The 24,107-nt window shown below is 38.0% G+C and overlaps 1 protein-coding gene across 1 annotated transcript in view; it reads left to right on the forward strand.

Moving 5' to 3' along the window:
• LOC117329281 overlaps window positions 1–24,107 on the forward strand; it is a 158,299-nt gene that overhangs the window by 64,112 nt on the left and 70,080 nt on the right. The window contains exons 4-8 of the mRNA XM_033887146.1: window positions 10,629–10,872; window positions 11,399–11,530; window positions 12,743–12,874; window positions 20,886–21,033; window positions 21,671–21,803. Coding sequence (XP_033743037.1) covers window positions 10,629–10,872; window positions 11,399–11,530; window positions 12,743–12,874; window positions 20,886–21,033; window positions 21,671–21,803 — 789 coding nt within the window. The remainder of the gene's footprint in view (window positions 1–10,628; window positions 10,873–11,398; window positions 11,531–12,742; window positions 12,875–20,885; window positions 21,034–21,670; window positions 21,804–24,107) is intronic.

Here is a 24,107-nt window from a genome sequence, read left to right on the forward strand (position 1 = left end):
TAAAATTTTTATTGTTTTTTAATTCTTTGTTGTGCTATGAGATATCTTTTAACTTCAAATCTATTCTTATAAAAGTATATTCTTAGAAGTGTTGACTTGATTCTATCAGAAAGTAAATATTAATTCAGAAATTATTAGAATCATATATAGTCCACATATCCTTTGTGGACAATGACTGAGCAAACATTTTAAATTCTATGAAAACCTATTGAGTCTCCCATGTTTTATTTTTTTGCTTCTAAATGAAAGGAGAAAACTTCAGTCATAGATTTAAAAAAGTCAATAAAAAAATCCATAAATAACATTTTTAAAAACATGCAGATTTAATGAAAGCCTACATCTTGATTTCTTTGCACTGAAAATATAAATGTCAGTCTTATTAGAACTTATATTGTTGTAATTTGAATCTAAGAATAGAAAAAAAATCATAAATTGACGTTCCTATAGAGCACATTGATCCTTTTGCAATATTACTTTAATTATCTACACAAAGATATTATTTATAGTGACTGAAATGTCTCTTACAAAATTTATAAGTAAGTGTCTGATATTTGACTGAAATTTAGATTGCCATTGGGAACATACAGGGCCAATTTTTCATCTGGGAACATGTCTGGATACCTGTCCTTCCCAAATCCCTGATTCAGCAGTATTATATATTTAAATAATAAATATACTCACTTTTTCACATGACTTTGAAATGAAATTGACTACTGTTATCACCACTATAAATACCCAGCCATCATCACTATTAAGCTGTCAAATAAATTGGTTCCAGTCCTTAGCCAGATTAGGCTTGTTACCGTGGAAATAATCCCTGGCTTATTAAAAGCTTTAAATCAAAGAGAAATTAATGGGAAAATAAGCGGTAGAAAGTAAAAGTGTGAATGTATTGATTAGGAAGCAAGTTTATGAGCAGTGTTGTGACAGCCTGTCCGTATACTTCCCCATTAGCTTGGTTACCCTTGCATGTCCATTATCAGCCATTCCCCAATATTCCGTCTCGCCAGACAAACTCATGGATTTGTGTTTTGAAAGTCCATATATGTCAAGTGAGAGAGAAAGAAAAGTGGATTATGATTGGCTGGTGATTTTCCAGAGACTTTATCATACATCATTCTTGTTGTGTGATCTATTTATTGATGTTTGCTTGGCATGAGTTGTCTGGCTTTTCGATAATGTTTCAAGATTTCAGCTAAATCGGGGATAGGGGTTTGACCTACGTGCTGACCTCTGGTGGATGGAACTGTGATACATACGTAGTAGTTCTGAGTTGGGAAATGACAAATATTCTCTAGTTTCATGTTATTTCTTTCAATAGACCCCAGTTTTATAAGTATTCCTCAACATAAAAGAAATCTAAATATAAGACTTAAAATTGTCCACAGGAAATCCTTACAGAATTGAAGGGAAGTTCCTTAATGAAGATTTCCCTTAAAATCCACAGGAAATCCTTACAAAATTGAAGGGAAGTTCCTTAATGAAGATTTTCCTTAAAACCAAAAATGCTTTCCTATGGAAAATTTCTATTAGATTTAGGAATTTCAAACATATAGTATTATGATCTGATATATTTCAAACAAAATTTGCCTTATAAATGCATCCTCATTTAAATGTACTACTAAAGATATGCACAATAGTTTGTCAAGGGAAATGATATTGATCTTTTCCCGAGTGGTGCCTAAAACACCTGTTGTACTGTTATGTTATGTATAGACTGGTGAACATGTAAATATTCCAGCGCTGTTTAAATTATGCATTCTTTGCACACATTTCAATGACGGCATTCCCTAGTGAAATCTATCCATGTTTTGTTATAATACTACTACTGAACTAAAAAGAAATACCTGGTAGTATTGTTAGAAGTATCCGTCACCTGAGTGTATACGTAAACACAGCACCTTCTAATACTATATCACTGACCGATACTACACCACTGACCGATACTACATCACTGACCATACTACATCACTGACCATCACTGACCATACTACATCACTGTCAGTGACCAATACTACATCACTGACCGATACTACATCACTGACCATATTACATCACTGACAGTGACCAATACTACATCACTGACCATACTACATCACTGACCATACTACATCACTGACCGATACTACATCACTGACCGATACTACATCACTGACCATACTACATCACTGACCGATACTACATCACTGACCATACTACATCACTGACCATACTACATCACTGACCGATACTACATCACTGACCATATTACATCACTGACAGTGACCAATACTACATCACTGACCATACTACATCACTGACCATATTACATCACTGACTGATGCTATAAATCACTGACCAATACTACATCACTGATGATACTACATCACTGACAGATACTATATCACTGACCATATTACATCACTGACCATACTACACAACTGATCATACTACATGACGGACCAATACTATATCACTGACCGATACTACTGACTGTGTACACTTCTTGTGACTATGATGGCACTCATGGTATTCAGCTATTTATCTCTGAAACATCATCAAGTAAACAAGGATAAAAGCATCCTCAAAATGATGTATAGAGGCCAGTACAATAGAAATTCTTTGTGATGCAATGCATAATTAATCCACTTAAGAAGATGAAAAAATAGTTCCAAACTTTTGGGGTAAAGTATATCACTTTAGGTATTGTATACAATATACAACAGCCTTTTTTGTTTTTAATTGATCATAACGGGTGTATAGCTCCTGATAGGGCACCATTTTGGACACAACATCTTGGTCAGGTAATCTGACACACTGGGACAGTACAACATCGGTATTATACGTTATATGATGTACATTTTAGATTAATTAAGCACTCAAATACACCATGTGGTATTTGATAAGACAAAATTATTTACCTAAATCAATATTATTTTGTATATTTTTCACAGAAAAACATGGTTATAAATTTAACCTGCTCATTGATTTATTTTCTCTTCATTGCGTCCTGTATCAATTTAAAATGACACAGAAAAATACGTAAATACAGAAAATCGTAAAATGAAATTGGATCTGGTCACATTGATGGCTTTGAGAACAAAATACAAGAGATGTTCATGATCCTTTTTTTGTCGGAACTCCTCATTTTAGAACAGCCTACATAATTCATTCAGATCATGTTTAATATGGAACACAGTTTGATAGGAAGTTTTATATTAGACACAGATGTTGGTACACATGTACCTTAGGAATAAGGATATATGGGATGCTTACTGCTGTAGAATTGGATTCTGTCATGTACATACTTCATGGATGGATGCCCTGGTTTAATTTTCTGACTTCTACTGAAAACTTTGAATGATTTGTAAAACTTTGGAATCTTGAATCATGTTCTACCTTATAAATCAAGTTATCCATAATTTGTTCATTAAATACATTACATCAAATTGCATTACATTTTAATTACACTTACCTGACTAGTTGGAAGCAACTGTTAGTGAGCTGAAATGTTTATTAGGGAAAGATATTGAGAGCAGAGGATTTGTTTGTTACTGAAATATCCTGGGAACAGAGTTTGTTTATTAGGGAAAAATATTGGGGATAGAGAGTTTGTTTATTAGAGAAAAATATTGGGAACAGAGAGTTTGTTTATTAGGGAAAAATATTGGGAACAGAGAGTTTGTTTATTAGGGAAAGATATTTGGGACAGAGAGTTGGTGAATGAAATTGATGTTTGATTACCTAAGCAATTTTGAAAATCAGAATTAAGAATATTTGGAATTTCTTCTGTTGTTTAGGTCACCTTAGACGAAGTCTAAAGTGACCTAGTCTAACCACATTTGTCAGTTGTTGTGTGTTTGTAAACAATTTACATTTTCAGCTTCTTCTTCAAAACCACCAAACCAAATTCAATGAAATGTGGCTGGAGCTTCCATGGCCAAAGGTCAACCAAAATTGTCTCAACCCCCGAGGGACCTTAAGGGCGGGCCAAAAAAGGTCAAAATGACTAATATTAAAAAAATCTTCTTCTCAATTCACAAATATAAAGGTCTTAAGGTCGTTTACCAAAATTGTGAATTTTATGACCTTAGCTTGTGGTCTCACATTTCCCCTTAAGGAGGGGGTAAAATTTACTATAGTTTATATAGAGAATCACATTTTTGAGCATTACTTGTTCCAATCGCCATTGGAAATAATACAAAGTTTGTTAGAATTATCAGTATGGGATGCCTGTTGTAAACCACATGTATATTGGCACTGACTGATCCCCAGGGGCTTATGGGCATGGCCAAAAAGGGTCAGATTAAATGAAATTTCAAGAAACTTCTTCTCAGGACCTAAACAAGGTAGGATCAAATACTCTTCATAGATGGAAGGGTCTGAAAATGCTTTACCAAAATTGTGAATTTCATGACCCTGGGATCTCACATTTCCCCCTAAGGAGGGGGGCAATTAATTTTACTAAAGTTTATAAGGAAATCACATTTTTTGACTATCATTTGTTTGATTTCTTTTGGAATTCATTGACTTTGTTAACATTATCAGCACTAGGAATGACAGCTTGATGTATGCACGTGTTGGCCCTGACTGACCCCCTGGGCTGATGGCGGGGTCAAAATGGGTCAGTTAAATTAACTTAAATATTTCAAAACTCAGGTGACTGTTAAGGCCTGTGGGCCTCTTGTTTTATTGAACTCAATCAAAAATAATCTGAAAAACGTGTGTGATTTGGAAAAAAATTATAAGAGGTAGCAGGAAACCATCTGTCAAGGATTGTTAATTTGATTCTCAGCAGTCAATGTATTGTGCATCCTCTAATTGGCAGACAGTAATGGTTGTTGAATAATTTGGTTCCTCTGAGTATTAGGTGTAATTAGACGTGTAAAATCAGAGGTCAATACAGGAGCTAGATCTCCTCTCTGTAAGCCAATCAATTCCTGTTTTAGGCAAAGGAATTGAGCTTGGACCTCCTTGTAAAGTGAGCTGGAATCCCAGCTATTTGAAATAAAACTTCATGCAGCACTGTTGATGTCTTTGGTTTGTAAACAATATAATGTTATAAGGCTGATAAAAATATAGCACATAGAATTGTTTTTAAAAAAAAGTTTCGTACTAACTCTCACTCCAAAATGTTTTGGATTTTGATTATACAGATTTGCCATTATTATGAGTATTCTACACCTGTAGCCCCTAAATGTAACATCTGGGTTGAACATTCAAGCTGTTGGTTTGATCCCTACCTTTGATGGTTTGTGTGTCTTGAGGAATTGAGATCATGGACCTGTGCTGTTGTAGTTGCTCTAGATAACAGAAAAAAAACCTTTCTTATGCTTTTTCAGTAAGGTGGGCCAACAGTTACACAGGGCATACCTTAAACTTAAAATTACTTTGGATTTTGATGATAAAGCAAATCAGTAATTTAAAGATATCCATGGAAGTCATCAGCTTCAAGAACAACCTTAACCTGACTAGTCCTCAGTGATAGAAAGGCTCAGTAAGGTAACTAGGCCACCAGATACAACAACAACAAACCTTAACCTGACTAGTCCTCAGTGATATAAAGGCTCAGTAAGATAACTAGGCCACCAGATACAACAACAAACCTTAACCTGACTAGTCCTTAGTGATAGAACGGCTCAGTAAGGTAACTAGGCCACCAGATACAACAACAAACCTTAACCTGACTAGTCCTCAGTGATAGAAAGGCTCAGTAAGGTAACTTGGCCATCAGATACAACAACAACAAACCTTAACCTGACTAGTCCTCAGTGATAGAAAGGCTCAGTAAGGTAACTAGGCCACCAGATACAACAACAACAAACCTTAACCTGACTAGTCCTTAGTGATAGAATGGCTCAGTAAGGTAACTAGGCCACCAGATACAACAACAAACCTTAACCTGACTAGCCCTTAGTGATAGAACAGCTCAGTAAGATAACTAGGCCACCAGATACAACAACAAACCTTAACCTGACTAGTCCTCGGTGATAGAAAGTCTCAGTAAGGTAACTAGGCCACCAGATACAACAACAAACCTTAACCTGACTAGTCCTCAGTGATAGAAAGGCTCAGTAAGGTAACTAGGCCACCAGATACAACAACAAACCTTAACCTGACTAGTCCTCGGTGATAGAAAGGCTCAGTAAGGTAACTAGGCCACCAGATACAACAACAAACCTTAACCTGACTAGTCCTTAGTGATAGAAAGGCTCAGTAAGGTAACTAGGCCACCAGATACAACAACAAACCTTAACCTGACTAGTCCTCGGTGATAGAACGGCTTAGTAAGGTAACTAGGCCACCAGATACAACAACAAACCTTAACCTGACTAGTCCTCAGTGATATAAAGGCTCAGTAAGATAACTAGGCCACCAGATACAACAACAAACCTTAACCTGACTAGCCCTTAGTGATAGAACGGCTCAGTAAGATAACTAGGCCACCAGATACAACAACAAACCTTAACCTGACTAGCCCTCAGTGATAGAACGGCTCAGTAAGGTAACTAGGCCACCAGATACAACAACAAACCTTAACCTGACTAGCCCTTAGTGATAGAACGGCTCAGTAAGATAACTAGGCCACCAGATACAACAACAAACCTTAACCTGACTAGTCCTTAGTGATAGAAAGGCTCAGTAAGGTAACTAGGCCACCAGATACAACAACAAACCTTAACCTGACTAGTCCTTAGTGATAGAACGGCTCAGTAAGGTAACTTGGCCATCAGATACAACAACAACAAACCTTAACCTGACTAGTCCTTAGTGATAGAAAGGCTCAGTAAGGTAACTAGGCCACCAGATACAACAACAAACCTTAACCTGACTAGTCCTTAGTGATAGAACGGCTCAGTAAGGTAACTTGGCCATCAGATACAACAACAACAAACCTTAACCTGTCTAGTCCTTAGTGATAGAACGGCTCAGTAAGGTAACTAGGCCACCAGATACTACAACAACAAACCTTAACCTGACTAGTCCTCGGTGATAGAAAGGCTCAGTAAGGTAACTAGGCCACCAGATACAACAACAAACCTTAACCTGACTAGCCCTTAGTGATAGAACGGCTCAGTAAGATAACTAGGCCACCAGATACAACAACAAACCTTAACCTGACTAGTCCTTAGTGATAGAAAGGCTCAGTAAGGTAACTAGGACACCAGATACAACAACAACAAACCTTAACCTGACTAGTCCTCAGTGATAGAAAGGCTCAGTAAGGTAACTAGGCCACCAGATACAACAACAACAAACCTTAACCTGACTAGTCCTCAATGATAGAAAGGCTCAGTAAGGTAACTAGGCCACCAGATACAACAACAAACCTTAACCTGACTAGTCCTTAGTGATAGAATGGCTCAGTAAGGTAACTAGGCCACCAGATACAACAACAAACCTTAACCTGACTAGTCCTCAGTGATAGAATGGCTCAGTAAGGTAACTAGGCCACCAGATACAACAACAAACCTTAACCTGACTAGTCCTCAGTGATAGAAAGGCTCAGTAAGGTAACTAGGCCACCAGATACAACAACAACAAACCTTAACCTGACTAGTCCTCAGTGATAGAATGGCTCAGTAAGGTAACTAGGCCACCAGATACAACAACAAACCTTAACCTGACTAGTCCTTAGTGATAGAATGGCTCAGTAAGGTAACTAGGCCACCAGATACAACAACAACAAACCTTAACCTGACTAGTCCTCAGTGATAGAAAGGCTCAGTAAGGTAACTAGGCCACCAGATACAACAACAAACCTTAACCTGACTAGTCCTCAGTGATAGAAAGGCTTAGTAAGGTAACTAGGCCACCAGATACTACAACAACAAACCTTAACCTGACTAGTCCTCAGTGATAGAAAGGCTCAGTAAGGTAACTAGGCCACCAGATACAACAACAACAAACCTTAACCTGACTAGTCCTCAGTGATAGAAAGGCTCAGTAAGGTAACTAGGCCACCAGATACAACAAGAACCAACCTTAACCTGACTAGTCCTTAGTGATAGAACGGCTCAGTAAGGTAACTAGGCCACCAGATACAACAAGAACCAACCTTAACCTGACTAGTCCTTAGTGATAGAAATGCTCAGTAAGGTAACTAGGCCACCAGATACAACAACAACAAACCTTAACCTGACTAGTCCTCAGTGATAGAAAGGCTCAGTAAGGTAACTAGGCGACCAGATACAACAACAAACCTTAACCTGACTAGTCCTTAGTGATAGAAAGGCTCAGTAAGGTAACTAGGCCACCAGATACAACAACAAACCTTAACCTGACTAGTCCTTAGTGATAGAAAGGCTCAGTAAGGTAACTAGGCCACCAGATACAACAACAACAAACCTTAACCTGACTAGTCCTCAGTGATAGAAAGGCTCAGTAAGGTAACTAGGCCACCAGATACAACAACAACAAACCTTAACCTGACTAGTCCTCAGTGATAGAAAGGCTCAGTAAGGTAACTAGGCCACCAGATACAACAACAAACCTTAACCTGACTAGTCCTCAGTGATAGAAAGGCTCAGTAAGGTAACTAGGCCACCAGATACAACAACAAACCTTAACCTGACTAGTCCTTAGTGATAGAATGGCTCAGTAAGGTAACTAGGCCACCAGATACAACAACAAACCTTAACCTGACTAGTCCTCAGTGATAGAAGGCTCAGTAAGGTAACTAGGCCACCAGATACAACAACAACAACCTTAACCTGACTAGTCCTTCAGTGATAGAATGGCTCAGTAAGGTAACTAGGCCACCAGATACAACAACAAACCTTAACCTGACTAGTCCTCAGTGATAGAAAGGCTCAGTAAGGTAACTAGGCCACCAGATACAACAACAAACCTTAACCTGACTAGTCCTTAGTGATAGAAAGGCTCAGTAAGGTAACTAGGCCACCAGATACAACAACAACAAACCTTAACCTGACTAGTCCTCAGTGATAGAAAGGCTCAGTAAGGTAACTAGGCCACCAGATACAACAACAACAAACCTTAACCTGACTAGTCCTTAGTGATAGAAAGGCTCAGTAAGGTAACTAGGCCACCAGATACAACAACAAACCTTAACCTGACTAGTCCTCAGTGATAGAATGGCTCAGTAAGGTAACTAGGCCACCAGATACAACAACAACAAACCTTAACCTGACTAGTCCTTAGTGATAGAAAGGCTCAGTAAGGTAACTAGGCCACCAGATACAACAACAAACCTTAACCTGACTAGTCCTCAGTGATAGAATGGCTCAGTAAGGTAACTAGGCCACCAGATACAACAACAAACCTTAACCTGACTAGTCCTCAGTGATAGAAAGGCTCAGTAAGGTAACTAGGCCACCAGATACAACAACAAACCTTAACCTGACTAGTCCTTAGTGATAGAAAGGCTCAGTAAGGTAACTAGGCCACCAGATACAACAACAACAAACCTTAACCTGACTAGTCCTCAGTGATAGAAAGGCTCAGTAAGGTAACTAGGCCACCAGATACAACAACCAACCTTAACCTGACTAGTCCTTAGTGATAGAAAGGCTCAGTAAGGTAACTTGGCCACCAGATACAACAACAAACCTTAACCTGACTAGTCCTCAGTGATAGAACGGCTCAGTAAGGTAACTAGGCCACCAGATACAACAACAAACCTTAACCTGACTAGTCCTCAGTGATAGAAAGGCTCAGTAAGGTAACTAGGCCACCAGATACAACAACAAACCTTAACCTGACTAGTCCTCAGTGATAGAAAGTCTCAGTAAGGTAACTAGGCCACCAGATACAACAACAAACCTTAACCTGACTAGTCCTTAGTGATAGAAAGTCTCAGTAAGGTAACTAGGCCACCAGATACAACAACAAACCTTAACCTGACTAGTCCTTAGTGATAGAAAGTCTCAGTAAGGTAACTAGGCCACCAGATACAACAACAAACCTTAACCTGACTAGTCCTTAGTGATAAAAAGGCTCAGTAAGGTAACTAGGCCACCAGATACAACAACAACAAACCTTAACCTGACTAGTCCTTAGTGATAGAAAGGCTCAGTAAGGTAACTTGGCCACCAGATACAACAACAACAAACCTTAACCTGACTAGTCCTTAGTGATAGAAAGGCTCAGTAAGGTAACTAGGCCACCAGATACAACAACAACAAACCTTAACCTGACTAGTCCTCAGTGATAGAAAGGCTCAGTAAGGTAACTAGGCCACCAGATACAACAACAAACCTTAACCTGACTAGTCCTTAGTGATAGAAAGGCTCAGTAAGGTAACTAGGCCACCAGATACAACAACAAACCTTAACCTGACTAGTCCTTAGTGATAGAAAGGCTCAGTAAGGTAACTTGGCCACCAGATACAACAACAAACCTTAACCTGTCTAGTCCTCAGTGATAGAACGGCTCAGTAAGGTAACTAGGCCACCAGATACAACAACAGCCAACCTTAACCTGACTAGCCCTCAGTGATAGAAAGGCTCAGTAAGGTAACTTGGCCACCAGATACAACAACAAACCTTAACCTGACTAGTCCTTAGTGATAGAAAGGCTCAGTAAGGTAACTTGGCCACCAGATACAACAACAAACCTCCCAACACTGGAGCAAACACATATTCTACACCTGCACTTAACACTTGCCTTTTACCTTTGTATTACAGATGGACAGTTACATAGGGTCTGAGGGGGAGTATGATGATGTCAGTACAGTCACTGCAGGCCAGATTGAACAAGAAGAGGAAGAGGCTCGTACCATTGAAAGATCTTTTACATCAGGTTCATCACAAGGGGAGGCAACCCCTCAATGGAGCAGCCAGATTGAGTATATTTTGGCCTGTTCAGGTTTTATGACAGGACTTCATGGTGTTCTCAAATTCCCAGAGTTGGCTAAAGTTCATGGTGGAGGTGAGTTAATACATACATGCAATCAATTATTCATTCAGCTATGCACCTGTTTGTCAAGTTTTTGCTTTAAAAACTTCTAGAAAATGGTTTCACCTACAGTGTAGCTAGGTGGAAATATCTGGTCAGCAAGTACCCTTTATGAAGTGTTTCCTTCCTCATATTAATGACTTCAAGGTCACAGTAGTCTTTATTAAAATCCTTCACAAATATTCACCTTTATAGGAAGACATAGGGTCAACTTACATTATTAAGCAAGCAGGTAGCTATTATTGGGTGCTATAAAAATTACTCTGGTCAAAGCTTTACCCATGAAGATGAAGTTTCCTTATAGATTTAATGACCTTGACCTTCAATGGTAGAGGGATCATAATCATTACTTCATAAAGCATAATCTGACGAAACATAGCATTTAAATTTGATGAAAATATTTTTCCATTTTGGCTGTCACGTATATATCCATCAGTCTGCAGTACAAGCCCTCTTGGCCTATTGTTTTAATTGTTGTAATACTGATTTATGTTTTAAGGTGTTTTCTTTATGGCATATCTGATACTGGTGATGGTTTGTGGCTTCCCACTTTGCTACATGGAAATGATACTAGGACAATACTCCAGGGGCGGCCCAATCACAGCCTGGGAAGTTGTACCATTGTTCAGAGGTAAGAATTAACTCCAATGTACTACAGGGGTGGCCCAATCACAGCCTGGGAAGTTGTACCATTGTTCAGAGGTAAGAATTAACTCCAATGTACTACAGGGGCGGCCCAATCACAGCCTGGGAAGTTGTACCATAGTTCAGAGGTAAGAATTAACACCAATGTACTACAGGGGCGGCCCAATCACAGCCTGGGAAGTTGTACCATTGTTCAGAGGTAAGAATTAACTCCAATGTACTACAGGGGCGGCCCAATCACAGCCTGGGAAGTTGTACCATAGTTCAGAGGTAAGAATTAACACCAATGTACTACAGGGGCGGCCCAATCACAGCCTGGGAAGTTGTACCATTGTTCAGAGGTAAGAATTAACACCAATGTACTACAGGGGCGGCCCAATCACAGCCTGGGAAGTTGTACCATTGTTCAGAGGTAAGAATTAACACCAATGTACTACAGGGGCGGCCCAATCACAGCCTGGGAAGTTGTACCATTGTTCAGAGGTAAGAATTAACTCCAATGTACTACAGGGGCGGCCCAATCACAGCCTGGGAAGTTGTACCATTGTTCAGAGGTAAGAATTAACACCAATGTACTACAGGGGCGGCCCAATCACAGCCTGGGAAGTTGTACCATTGTTCAGAGGTAAGAATTAACACCAATGTACTACAGGGGCGGCCCAATCACAGCCTGGGAAGTTGTACCATTGTTCAGAGGTAAGAATTAACTCCAATGTACTACAGGGCAGCCCAATCACACCCTGGGAAGTTGTACCATTGTTCAGAGGTAAGAATTAACTCCAATGTACTGTAGGGGCGGCCCAATCACAGCCTGGGAAGTTGTACCGTTGTTCAGAGGTAAGAATTAACGCCAATGTACTCCATGGCATAGCATCCATCATCTGTTCATCTGGCATCAACTTTTCCTTTCAAACAAATTGCTTCTCAATAACCAAAAGGCCCAGGGTACTGATATTGAGCCTGTAGACTGCTGGGATGAAAGGCTACAAAGGTTGTTCAAATGAATCACTTTGACTTACTTTCAGAGTCACAGGGGTCAAATGTGTAAATCTTTAAACTACTTCTCAATAACCAAGAGTCCCAGTGTCATGATGTTCGATCAGAAATATGCTTAGATACAGTGCTACCTAGTTTGTTCAAATGGATGACCTTGACCTTGTTTCCTACAATTGATTCACTTTAATACATGTATTTACAGGAGTTGGTTCCAGTGTGATCCTAGTGTCGGTGGCTGTCAGTGTCTATAACCATGTATCCCTGCTGTATGCTGTGTACTACCTGGTAACCTCACTGATGTCTATAATGCCCTGGACATGTCTCTCCACAACAGGTAATTTATCTCCCTTATTATAAACATTATCATCCTCTTTAATAACTGTATTTATCCACAAATACACCTGCCCACTAACAAACCCCATTCTTCAATTTTGCAGAATCATCAATTAAAAAAAATTATCATCCTCTTTGATTACCGTATTTGTTCACAAATCAACCTGCCTACTAACAAACCCCATTCTTCAAAGGGGCCGCGGTGGCCGAGTGGTTAAGGTGTCCCGACACTTTAACACTAGCCCTCCACCTCTGGGTTGCGAGTTCTAAACCTACGTGGGGCAGTTGCCAGGTACTGACCGTAGGCTGGTGGTTTTTCTCCGGGTACTCCGGCTTTCCTCCACCTCCAAAACCGGGCACGTCCTTAAATGACCCTGGCTGTTAATAGGACGTTAAACAAAAACAAACCAAACTATTCTTCAATTTTGCAGAATCATTAATTTTAAAATAGTTACAACAGAAGCTTATTTCAAATGGTTCACAAATAAACCCTCTCTACACTTTAATACTAAAATGTTACACTTTTGGAGGGGGCTTATTAGAGGATAACAAAAATAAAGGCTACAGAGGTGTACTCTATCTTTCTTTTCTGGATCAATGTACAGAAGAGTCCAATATTAACCTATCAAATGTGTACTGTCATTATTACAAAAAGCATACTTGCCAACTTGTTGAAATTTCCACTGGAAGGCAATTAGACCTCATTTGATAAACAAATATCTTAAAGCTTCATATTTGAATCTCCTCTTTCTGCTAGGCTAAATTGATTTTATCATTATGAAAGACTTAAGTGTTTAGATGATTACTACTAAAGTCCGGGTAAAAATCAGGGCTCTCTTTCTCAAAACAGAGACGGTTTAATTCAACAAGAATGGAAAAGTCGGGAAGCTGGTACTACATGTGTGTATATAATTCAGTGGCGTAGGAAGTCGTCAAAAAGTGGGGGGGGCAACATTTTTTTAACCTTAAATTTTACGCACTAAACAAATCGTATCCCATCTCCGCATAATTAGGCAATAATTATCATTTCAACATCCCATGATAATTTTGATAATTTATGTAGTACAAAATAAGTTATTTACGCAAATCAGGATATATTATTTATGGCAAAACATGAATCACCAGGCCCGGCCAGGATTTTCGAAAGGGCGGGGGGTCCAGTAATTTAGTAAGAATGCGAGCGCCGTAGGCGCGAGCCGTTTTTTTTTTTTTTTTTTTACGAGGGGTCTGAGGGGCCGCCCAGCGGGTCCAGGACAGCGCCCTGATAGGGGGTTCAAGGGGGTCCAAGCCCTCCGCGGAAATTGAATATAGCACATTTCCAATAATTCGGGATCAGGCGCGGATCCAGGAGTTTTCGAAAGGGGGTCCAGTAATTAAGTGATCATGCGAGCGCAGTAGGCGTGAGCCGTTTTTTTTCCCCTTTTTGCGAGAGGTCTGGGGGCCGCCCAGCGGTCCCAGGGTGGCGAAGCACCCCTGTGGATCTGCAATCGAAAGGGGGGGGGCAGTAATTTAGTGATAAAGCGAGCGCCATAGGCGCGAGCCGAATTTTTTTTGTATTTCCTCGTACCTGTCGGTAATTAGTATCACTCTATTCACGTTAAAACCGCGCATTCTTATTCATGTTGTGTTTCTGTCTTGTTCTCATTATGAACTCAATTAACTTCACAAATTATCATCAACTTATTGAATCTATGTGATGAAGTTAAGTAAAATTTCGTATTAAGATATAAATATTGACTTACCAGGCTTATTGCAGACGACCGACACACGATCAGGTCTGAGGATTGATATACTAGTATAAAAGAATGTTCCGGATGTACAAGATAAAATTTTTATCGTTGCCTTCAAGAAAACATTATCGGTTCGAAAATATACAGATATTTATCGAAATGAATATATAAATTCGTGGTTTTTCCCCTTTTTTTAGATTTTGGATGTCAAAAAGTGGGGGGGCAAAAAGATATGTTTGCCCCCCCACTGAAAAAAGTGGGGGGGCAATTGCCCCCCCTGCCCCCCCGCTTCCTACGCCACTGTATATTGTCGATTGGTTATGGTAATTGCTTTATTTTACTTAAGAAATTTAAGATGTTAAAAGCATAAATAATAGCATGACTGGTGATATATAGAGTGTGTGTGTGGAAAATGTTTCTGGATACATGTGCTACTTATAGTGTAATGTGTTTCATTAGAGCTATACACAGCCTTTAAATCGTCCACAAGACAGACCTATTGATAGGTGTCCTAGACTAGGGTATCATTACCAGGCACCAGTATCTATTGGGAGAGTTAGCACACTTGTATTATCTATTGGGAGAGTTAGCACACTTGTAATATGTATTGAGAGAGTTAGCAGGCTTGTATTATCTATTGGGAGAGTTAGCACACTTGTATTATCTATTGGGAGAGTTAGCACACTTGTATTATCTATTGGGAGATTTAGCATACTTGTATTATTTATTGGGAGAGTTAGCACACTTGTATTATCTATTTGGAGAGTTAGCACACTTGTATTATCTATTGGGAGAGTTAGCACACTTGTATTATCTATTGAGAGAGTTAGCACACTTGTATTATCTATTGGGAGAGTTAGCACACTTGTATTATCTATTGGGAGAGTTAGCACACTTGTATTATCTATTGGGAGAGTTAGCACACTTGTATTATCTATTGAGAGAGTTAGCACACTTGTATTATCTATTGAGAGAGTTAGCACACTTGTATTATCTATTGAGAGAGTTAGCACACTTGTATTATCTATTGGGAGAGTTAGCACACTTGTATTATCTATTGGGAGAGTTAGCACACTTGTATTATCTATTGAGAGAGTTAGCACACTTGTATTATCTATTGGGAGAGTTAGCACACTTGTATTATCTATTGGGAGAGTTAGCACACTTGTATTATCTATTGAGAGAGTTAGCACACTTGTATTGATAGTGGTAGTCATTGACATATACACATGTATCCTCACTGAAATTCTCATCAGGAAAAGTCAGGAAAACTGTTGTCTCTTAGTAGAGATTTCAAAGATAAAAGTATTTTGATTGACAATGAACAGTCATAACATTAATTCCTATGATATGATAATTGATTTTGTTAGCACTTCACTTGCAAAGAAGGATTGTGCATTTATTGGTATGGAAGAAAATAAAAGAATGTTACGAGCAGTCACTAGTATAGGAATGGAGTGTAGATTGTGTGGATCAATGATATTGTCTAGGGTCCCCGCAGACTTAGCTGTTTAAATATCTTGTTGATTGAAGGCCACACGTGAGATTCCTGTGCACTGATTGATTGATTTTGTTTGGTTTTCTCAGTTCTCAATGTACACGTGACATTTAAAATAATTTCAATGCTAAATTTTGTGGGATTTTTATTTGTTTCTGAATTCTCATGATTCAACATTTCAAAATAATGACACCTTCTATAGATTAAGTCCATCTAGAAGGTTGATATTTTTTATGGGTTAAATTTTTATGGGGGCGCAGTATCGGACATGATGTCACAATCTGTCACTTTCATTTCCATTTGATTTCATTTCAAAGTTCATATTGCAATTTTATTTTATTTACTGATATTGTAGTTGAATTATATATGTTTTATACAAAATATCAAGGCTGCAAATACGATCCATATTGTATAAGTACAGAATTTGCTATCCTAGTGGTTACCTCCCTTACTAAGTAGGGCGACAGTTTTTATAGCACTCGGTACATATAGGAGTATGTCAGAAATAATGAAATATCCTGATAATGTTGAGAACACTTTAGTTGACACTATTTTCAATAACAAAAGGAATATTAATTAATGACGGGCCGTGGTGGCCGAGTGCAGGGTTGCCAACCTGTAAGTAGACCAATGTGGGAGATCTCCCACATTGGGCTCTTCCAATGTGTGAGACTTTTTTTACGACGTCGCGGCGTCACGACGTTTTATTATATGACTTAATGTTGTAGAAAAAATATCAGACATTAACAGATATTTAATCCATTTATTCAATATATCTTCTTGCTTTGAAATCTCCTCCTTTGGAGCAAGCTGGTAGTCAATAATTTCCTCCTCAAGTGAATTCTTCTCCTCATCCTTGGTGACATTACATGTAATCTAGCTGCCAGTTGTAGAACTTAAAGAACTAAATAAGTTTCCAATAGTTTTTGTAAGTTGATTATTAATAGTTTTATTTAATAGTTTAGGGTTAAGATTATAAAATGTTTTGAAGTAATGGATAACTGTTCTATTTATTTATGTTATGTAGGCGTTTGAGATTTTTTTGGCATAGCCGTATAATTTTCTTTTGGCCCCGGATATGACGCGTCAGGTGGCGTTACTGGTCAAGATGAAGTATGTGATTGGTCAATGTAGCGGCAAATGCAAAATGCAGAAATGCAGTTAAAGACGAAACAAAATTAAGATTGAATGCAAGCTGAATAAGTGGATGTATCTATTCAAATGACACATTAATAAAATCATATTCCTGATTCAAATGCTGTCTTATTAACACCAAAAATTATCCGTGCTGAAACTGCGCATTTATTATTTAGTTCGTTAATTTATTTCACGAGCAGTTTTCAAATTATAACCAACAGCATTAAAACTATGCCGTTTATCTTTTTTAAAGATATTTCTTGTTGGATTTAATTTCTAGTAGATGAAGTATATATAGCTCTATGGCTAGGTACCAAAAAAGCCATGTCAAAGAAGGATCATGCAAGGGGGAACTTTGCAATCATTTTGTTCGTCACTGCCATATAGAATTTCCCGATTGTCTTGCAAAAGTAAAAATAAAATGCGATTACTTATGAATTATCTGTCAAGAGTTTAATTTCTAGCTGTGGTAATTATATAAACTTTTACCTGAAAAACTAACTCGATGCCAACTGACAAAATGTGGCGTTTTATATCACATACTGTGCTTGATCTGATCGAAAAGTTAGCTTTAAACAACTTGCAATAGGCATGCTCATTTCTGAAAATACTTTTAGAAATCCAATCGTGATTTTTTTTCCCCATGGTGATTCTTTGAACTTGACCAGCTTAGTGGACCAGATAGCGATCTTTTCCTTTTAGGCGACGGCATATTTCACGATATATCAAAGGGATTGTTCAGTTATAAACTGAGAATGTGAATATTACTCACTATTTTTGTAGGCCTAAGGTTATTTAACGCTTTCAGAAGTCGGCTCTCCGAAGTGCTTCCGTCGCTACCAACCAGATGTGAAGCGCGATGCCTGGTGTAATCATTACAAAAGCTGTAAGAGTTATTCCCCTTTGAACAGTCCCAAGCTAAAGTCGCCGATTCCATGGCTTCGTGTGAGGCGACTTGAGAAAACTTTATCGATGTGTGAGAATTGTACCTCACGTTACGTGAGGATTGCTTCAACGTGAGAAGGGGCATTTTAGGGACGGTTTTACGTGAGTTTTTAGCCCACCATCATCAGATGGTGGGCTATTCAAATCGCCCTGCGTCCGTGGTCCGTCGTCCGTCCGTCCGTCCGTCCCTCCCTCCGTCCGTCCGTCCGTAAACAATTCTTGTTATCGCTAATCCTCAGAAAGTACTGAAGGGATCTTTCTCAAATTTCATATGTAGGTTCCCCTTGGTGCCTAGTTATGCATATTGCATTTTGGGACCGATCGGAAAACAAAATGGCCGACAGGCAGCCATCTTGGATTTTGACCATTGAAGTTTGTTATCGCTATTTCTGAGAAAGAGCTGAAGGGATCTTTCTCAAATTTCATATGTTGGTTTCCCTTGGTGCCTTGTTATGCATATTGCGTTTTGGGACCGATCGGAAAACAACATGGCCGACAGGCAGCCATCTTGGATTTTGACAATTGAAGTTTGTTATCGCTATTTCTAAGAAAGTACTGAAGGGATCTTTCTCAAATTTGATATGAGGGTTTCCCTTGGTGCCTAGTTATGCATATTGCATTTTGGGACCGATCGGAAAACAACATGGCCGACGGGCAGCCATCTTGGATTTTGACCATTGAAGTTTGTTATCGCTATTTCTGAGAAAGTACTGAAGGGATCTTTCTCAAATTTTATATGTAGGTTTCCCTTGGTGCCTAGTTATGCATATTGCATTTTGGGACCGATCGGAAAACAACATGGCCGACAGGCAGCCATCTTGGATTTTGACCATTGAAGTTTGTTATCGCTATTTCTAAGAAAGTACTGAAGGGATCTTTCTCAAATTTCATATGTAGGTTCCCCTTGGTGCCTAGTTATGCATATTGCATTTTGAGACCAATCGGAAAACAAAATGGCCGACAGGCAGCCATCTTGGATTTTGACAATTGAAGATTGTTATCGCTATTTCTCAAAAAGCACAGAAGGGATCTTTCTCAAATTTCATATGTAGGTTCCCCTTAGTGCCTAGTTATGCATATTGCATTTTGAGACCGATCTGAAAACAACATGGCCGACAGGCAGCCATCTTGGATTTTGACAATTGAAGTTTGTTATCGCTATTTCTGTGAAAGTACTAAAGGGATCTTTTTCATATTTGTTATGTAGGTTCCCCTTGATGCTTAGTTATGCATATAGCATTTTGAGAACAATCGGAAAACAACATGGCCGACAGGCAGCCATCTTGGATTTTGACCATTAAAGTTTGTTATTGCCATTTCTGAGAAAGTACTGAAGGGATCTTCCTCAAATTTCATATGTAGGTTCCCCTTGGTGCCTAGTAATGCATATCGCATTTTGGGATTGATCGGAAAACAACATGGCCGACAGGCAGCCATCTTGGATTTTGACCATAGAAGTTTGTTATCGCTATTTCTGAGAAAGTTCTGATTGGATCTTTCTCCAATTTCATATGTAGGTTCCCCTTGGTGCCTTGTTATGCATATTGCATTTTGAGACCAATCAGAAAACAACATGGCCGACAGGCAGCCATCTTGGATTTCGAAAATTGAAACTGGTTATCACTATTACTAAGAAACTAATGAAGGGATCTTCCTGAAATTTCATATGTAGGTTCCCCCAGGTGCCTAGTTATGCATATTGCATTTTGAGACCAATCGGAAAACAACATGGCCGACAAGCAGCCATCTTGGATTTTGACAATTGAAGTTTGTTATCACTATTTCTCAGAAAGCACTGAAGGAATCTTTCTCAAATTCCATATATATAGGTTCCCCTTGGTGCCTAAATCTTAAATTTTATATATAGGTTTCCCTTGTTTGAAAAGTACTAGAGGTTTCTTCTGAGTTTACACAGATTAGTAAGACTTAGAAGAAGAGAAAAGTAGAGAAAAGATCAATCTGACATGGAACCTATAAAAAACATTCAATGGTGGGCGCCAAGATCCCTCTGGGATCTCTTGTTTGTCTCATGTGAGTGAGTTGGCAACCCTGCGAGTGGTTAAGGTGTCCGACACTTAATCACTAGCCCTTCACCTCTGGGTTGAGAGTTCGAAACCTATGTGGGGCAGTTGCCAGGTACTGACCGTAGGTTGGTGTTTTTTCTCCGGAATGGACTAAACATAGACAATGAACAACCGTGGTATCTATTAAATTGATTACTACTGTAAGAGAGATAACTACAAGATATAGTTATCAAGGAGCCCTGACGAAGAGACCTTCAATAAAAACATGGCTTTAACAGTTTAAGTTAATTGTACTTCCAAACAGTGATTCTGATAATGATAGACCATGAAAGGTTATGCACTTTTAAAAATAATTGTTTTTAAACACAATATAAATAAATCACAATATTATAAATAGCTTGTTTTTGTGTTGGTACAAACAGTTTAGGCCTTGATCTCTCGGTGTGTTCTACTCCAGCTATGTTAGATAATCAGGTTTTACAGCGAGAAACTTAAGATGGGTGCCTTGTCGATTGGCGCCAGAACAAATATTAGCCATGCAGTGACATTAAGCTAGCTGAAGTAGGCGTAGTAATTCACACTGATGTATACAGATGCCAGTGTAATGATCTGGTTCTCGGAAAACCAGGATTTATACAATTCATTCCATGGAATTCTTTTTCATTTACATTCATACAGACAGATGCTGGCCGTTTCCAGATGTGAACCGGTCGGGTATGGATGTCGTAAACCAAGATGACTACAACTTGTATTTATCACACAACGTATCGACCATGCCAAGCTTTCCTTTGGATGTCATTGCTAATAAACAGCATCAGTTTTTCTAGTAAGATATTTACAAAGAAATCTGTCACATTTGGTAAACCTAATGGTCTGAATTTATGAGTAAGCTGTGGTTGGAATATATACATAACTTTATTTATGATGTAAACTGTATTCATTTTACAACAACCCAACCTTACCTTTTGACATTAAATTGGGGCATCAAACCTGGCCTCTTAAGTGAAAGGGATTATGATCAAGCTTCACACAATGACAGAGGACCATAATATCTAGGACAAGTTCAAGTTTCAGGGTTTTTGGGTCAAGGACATGGACAAGGTCACTATTTTTAGTGGGAGATGATAGGGGACATGTAATTGCATGAGCAATACCCAGTTATTCTTGTTTAGACTACTTACATCATGTCTGACTACATAAAGTATACATATTCCCTTTTATGGTTCCAAATAAAATTAAAATACACAATAAAAAGTTCCATCATTGGGATTACAGACCTGATGTTCTTACCTCATGGGGTATTAGAATGAAGTCTAAGATGATTGGTTCAATCATATTTGAAAATAAGATATGAAATATCATTTGGAATCAGAAAATTGTTTGAAATAAGACATGAAATTGTTTAGATTAAGAAAATTGTTTGAAATAACATATGAATTGTATATCAAAATTGTTAAATTCAGTGCTGATGTCCTGCAAATCTCGCGTGGTCTGGACATGATCGGTCAGCTACAGTGGCCACTTGTGCTGTGTCTCATTAGTGTCTGGACTGTCATTTTCCTTGTGACCATTGCTGGACCAAGGTCATTTGGCAAGGTGAGTACCACTCCTTAAACTGTCTCTTAGTGTTCACGGCTATTCACATGTCTTAAATATTTATCATATTCTTATATTGTCATAATTATGTAATTTGAAAGTTTTTAAACATGTTTTATTTTAGTAATAAAAGCATCACCATATATCATTAATAATAAAATCATCTACAATCTATTTTCTTTTAATCATGAAATCATGTGCAATCTATTTTCTTTGATGATCACTGTTTCCTCTTGAATACATTTTGTATTTTGTTGACATCTTGGTGCCAAGTAAGCATATTCTTTAAATTGCACATTTTATATTAGGTAGAAAATGTTACAAAAACAGCAATGAAACCAAAGCTGTAACCACCTAATTATATTTCATTAACATTTTTAATGTAGTATATAGATATTTAGTATATGACATATGACCTATTTTACAGGTGGTTTATGACATATGTCCTATTTTACAGGTGGTGTATATGACATGACATATTTTACAGGTGGTGTATATGACGTATGACCTATTTTGCAGGTGGTGTATATGACGTATGACCTATTTTACAGGTGGTTTATGACATGACCTATTTTACAGGTGGTGTTTATGACATATGACCTATTTTACAGGTGTTGTATATGACATATGACCTATTTTACAGTTGGTGTATGACGTATGACCTATTTTACAGGTGGTGTATATGACGTATGTCCTATTTTACAGATGGTGTATATGACATATTTCCTATTTTATAGTTGGCGTATGACATATGACCTATTTAACAGGTGGTGTATATGACATATGACCTATTTTACAGGTGATGTATATGACATATGACCTATTTTACAGGTGGTGTATGACATATGACCTATTTTACAGGTGATGTATATGACATATGACCTATTTTACAGGTGATGTATATGACGTATGAACTATTTTACAGGTGATGTATATGACGTATGTCCTATTTTACAGGTGGTGTATATGACATATTACCTATTTTACAGTTGGCGTATGACGTATGACCTATTTTACAGGTGATGTATATGACATATGACCTATTTTACAGGTGGTGTATATGACATATGACCTATTTTACAGGTGGTGTATATGACGTATTACCTATTTTACAGGTGATGTATATGACATATGACCTATTTTACAGGTGGTGTATATGACATATGACCTATTACAGTTGGTGTATGACATATGACCTATTTTACAGGTGATGTATATGACATATGACCTATTTTACAGGTGGTGTATGACAAATGACCTATTTTACAGGTGGTGTATATGACATATGTCCTATTTTACAGATGGTGTATATGACATATTTCCTATTTTATAGTTGGCGTATGACATATGACCTATTTAACAGGTGGTGTATGACATATGACCTATTTTACAGGTGATGTATATGACATATGTCCTATTTTACAGATGGTGTATATGACATATTTCCTATTTTATAGTTGGCGTATGACATATGACCTATTTAACAGGTGGTGTATGACACATGACCTTTTTTACAGGTGATGTATATGACATATGACCTATTTTACAGGTGGTGTATGACATATGACCTATTTTACAGGTGATGTATATGACATATGACCTATTTTACAGGTGATGTATATGACGTATGAACTATTTTACAGGTGATGTATATGACGTATGTCCTATTTTACAGGTGGTGTATATGACATATTACCTATTTTACAGTTGGCGTATGACGTATGACCTATTTTACAGGTGATGTATATGACATATGACCTATTTTACAGGTGGTGTATATGACATGACCTATTTTACAGTTGGTGTATGATGTATGACCTATTTTATAGGTGATGTATATGACATATGACCTATTTTACAGGTGGTGTATATGACATATGACCTATTTTACAGGTGGTGTATATGACGTATTACCTATTTTACAGGTGATGTATATGACATATGACCTATTTTACAGGTGGTGTATATGACATATGACCTATTACAGTTGGTGTATGACATATGACCTATTTTACAGGTGATGTATATGACATATGACCTATTTTACAGGTGGTGTATGACAAATGACCTATTTTACAGGTGGTGTATATGACATATGACCTATTACAGTTGGTGTATGACATATGACCTATTTTACAGGTGATGTATATGACATATGACCTATTTTACAGGTGGTGTATGACAAATGACCTATTTTACAGGTGATGTATATGAAGTATGTCCTATTTTACAGGTGATGTATATGACATATGTACTATTTTACAGGTGGTGTATGACATTATGACCTATATTACAGGTGGTGTA

The sequence above is a fragment of the Pecten maximus genome, chromosome 6 (assembly GCF_902652985.1).
Source record: "Pecten maximus chromosome 6, xPecMax1.1, whole genome shotgun sequence".
In the NCBI taxonomy this organism is placed as follows: domain Eukaryota; kingdom Metazoa; phylum Mollusca; class Bivalvia; order Pectinida; family Pectinidae; genus Pecten; species Pecten maximus.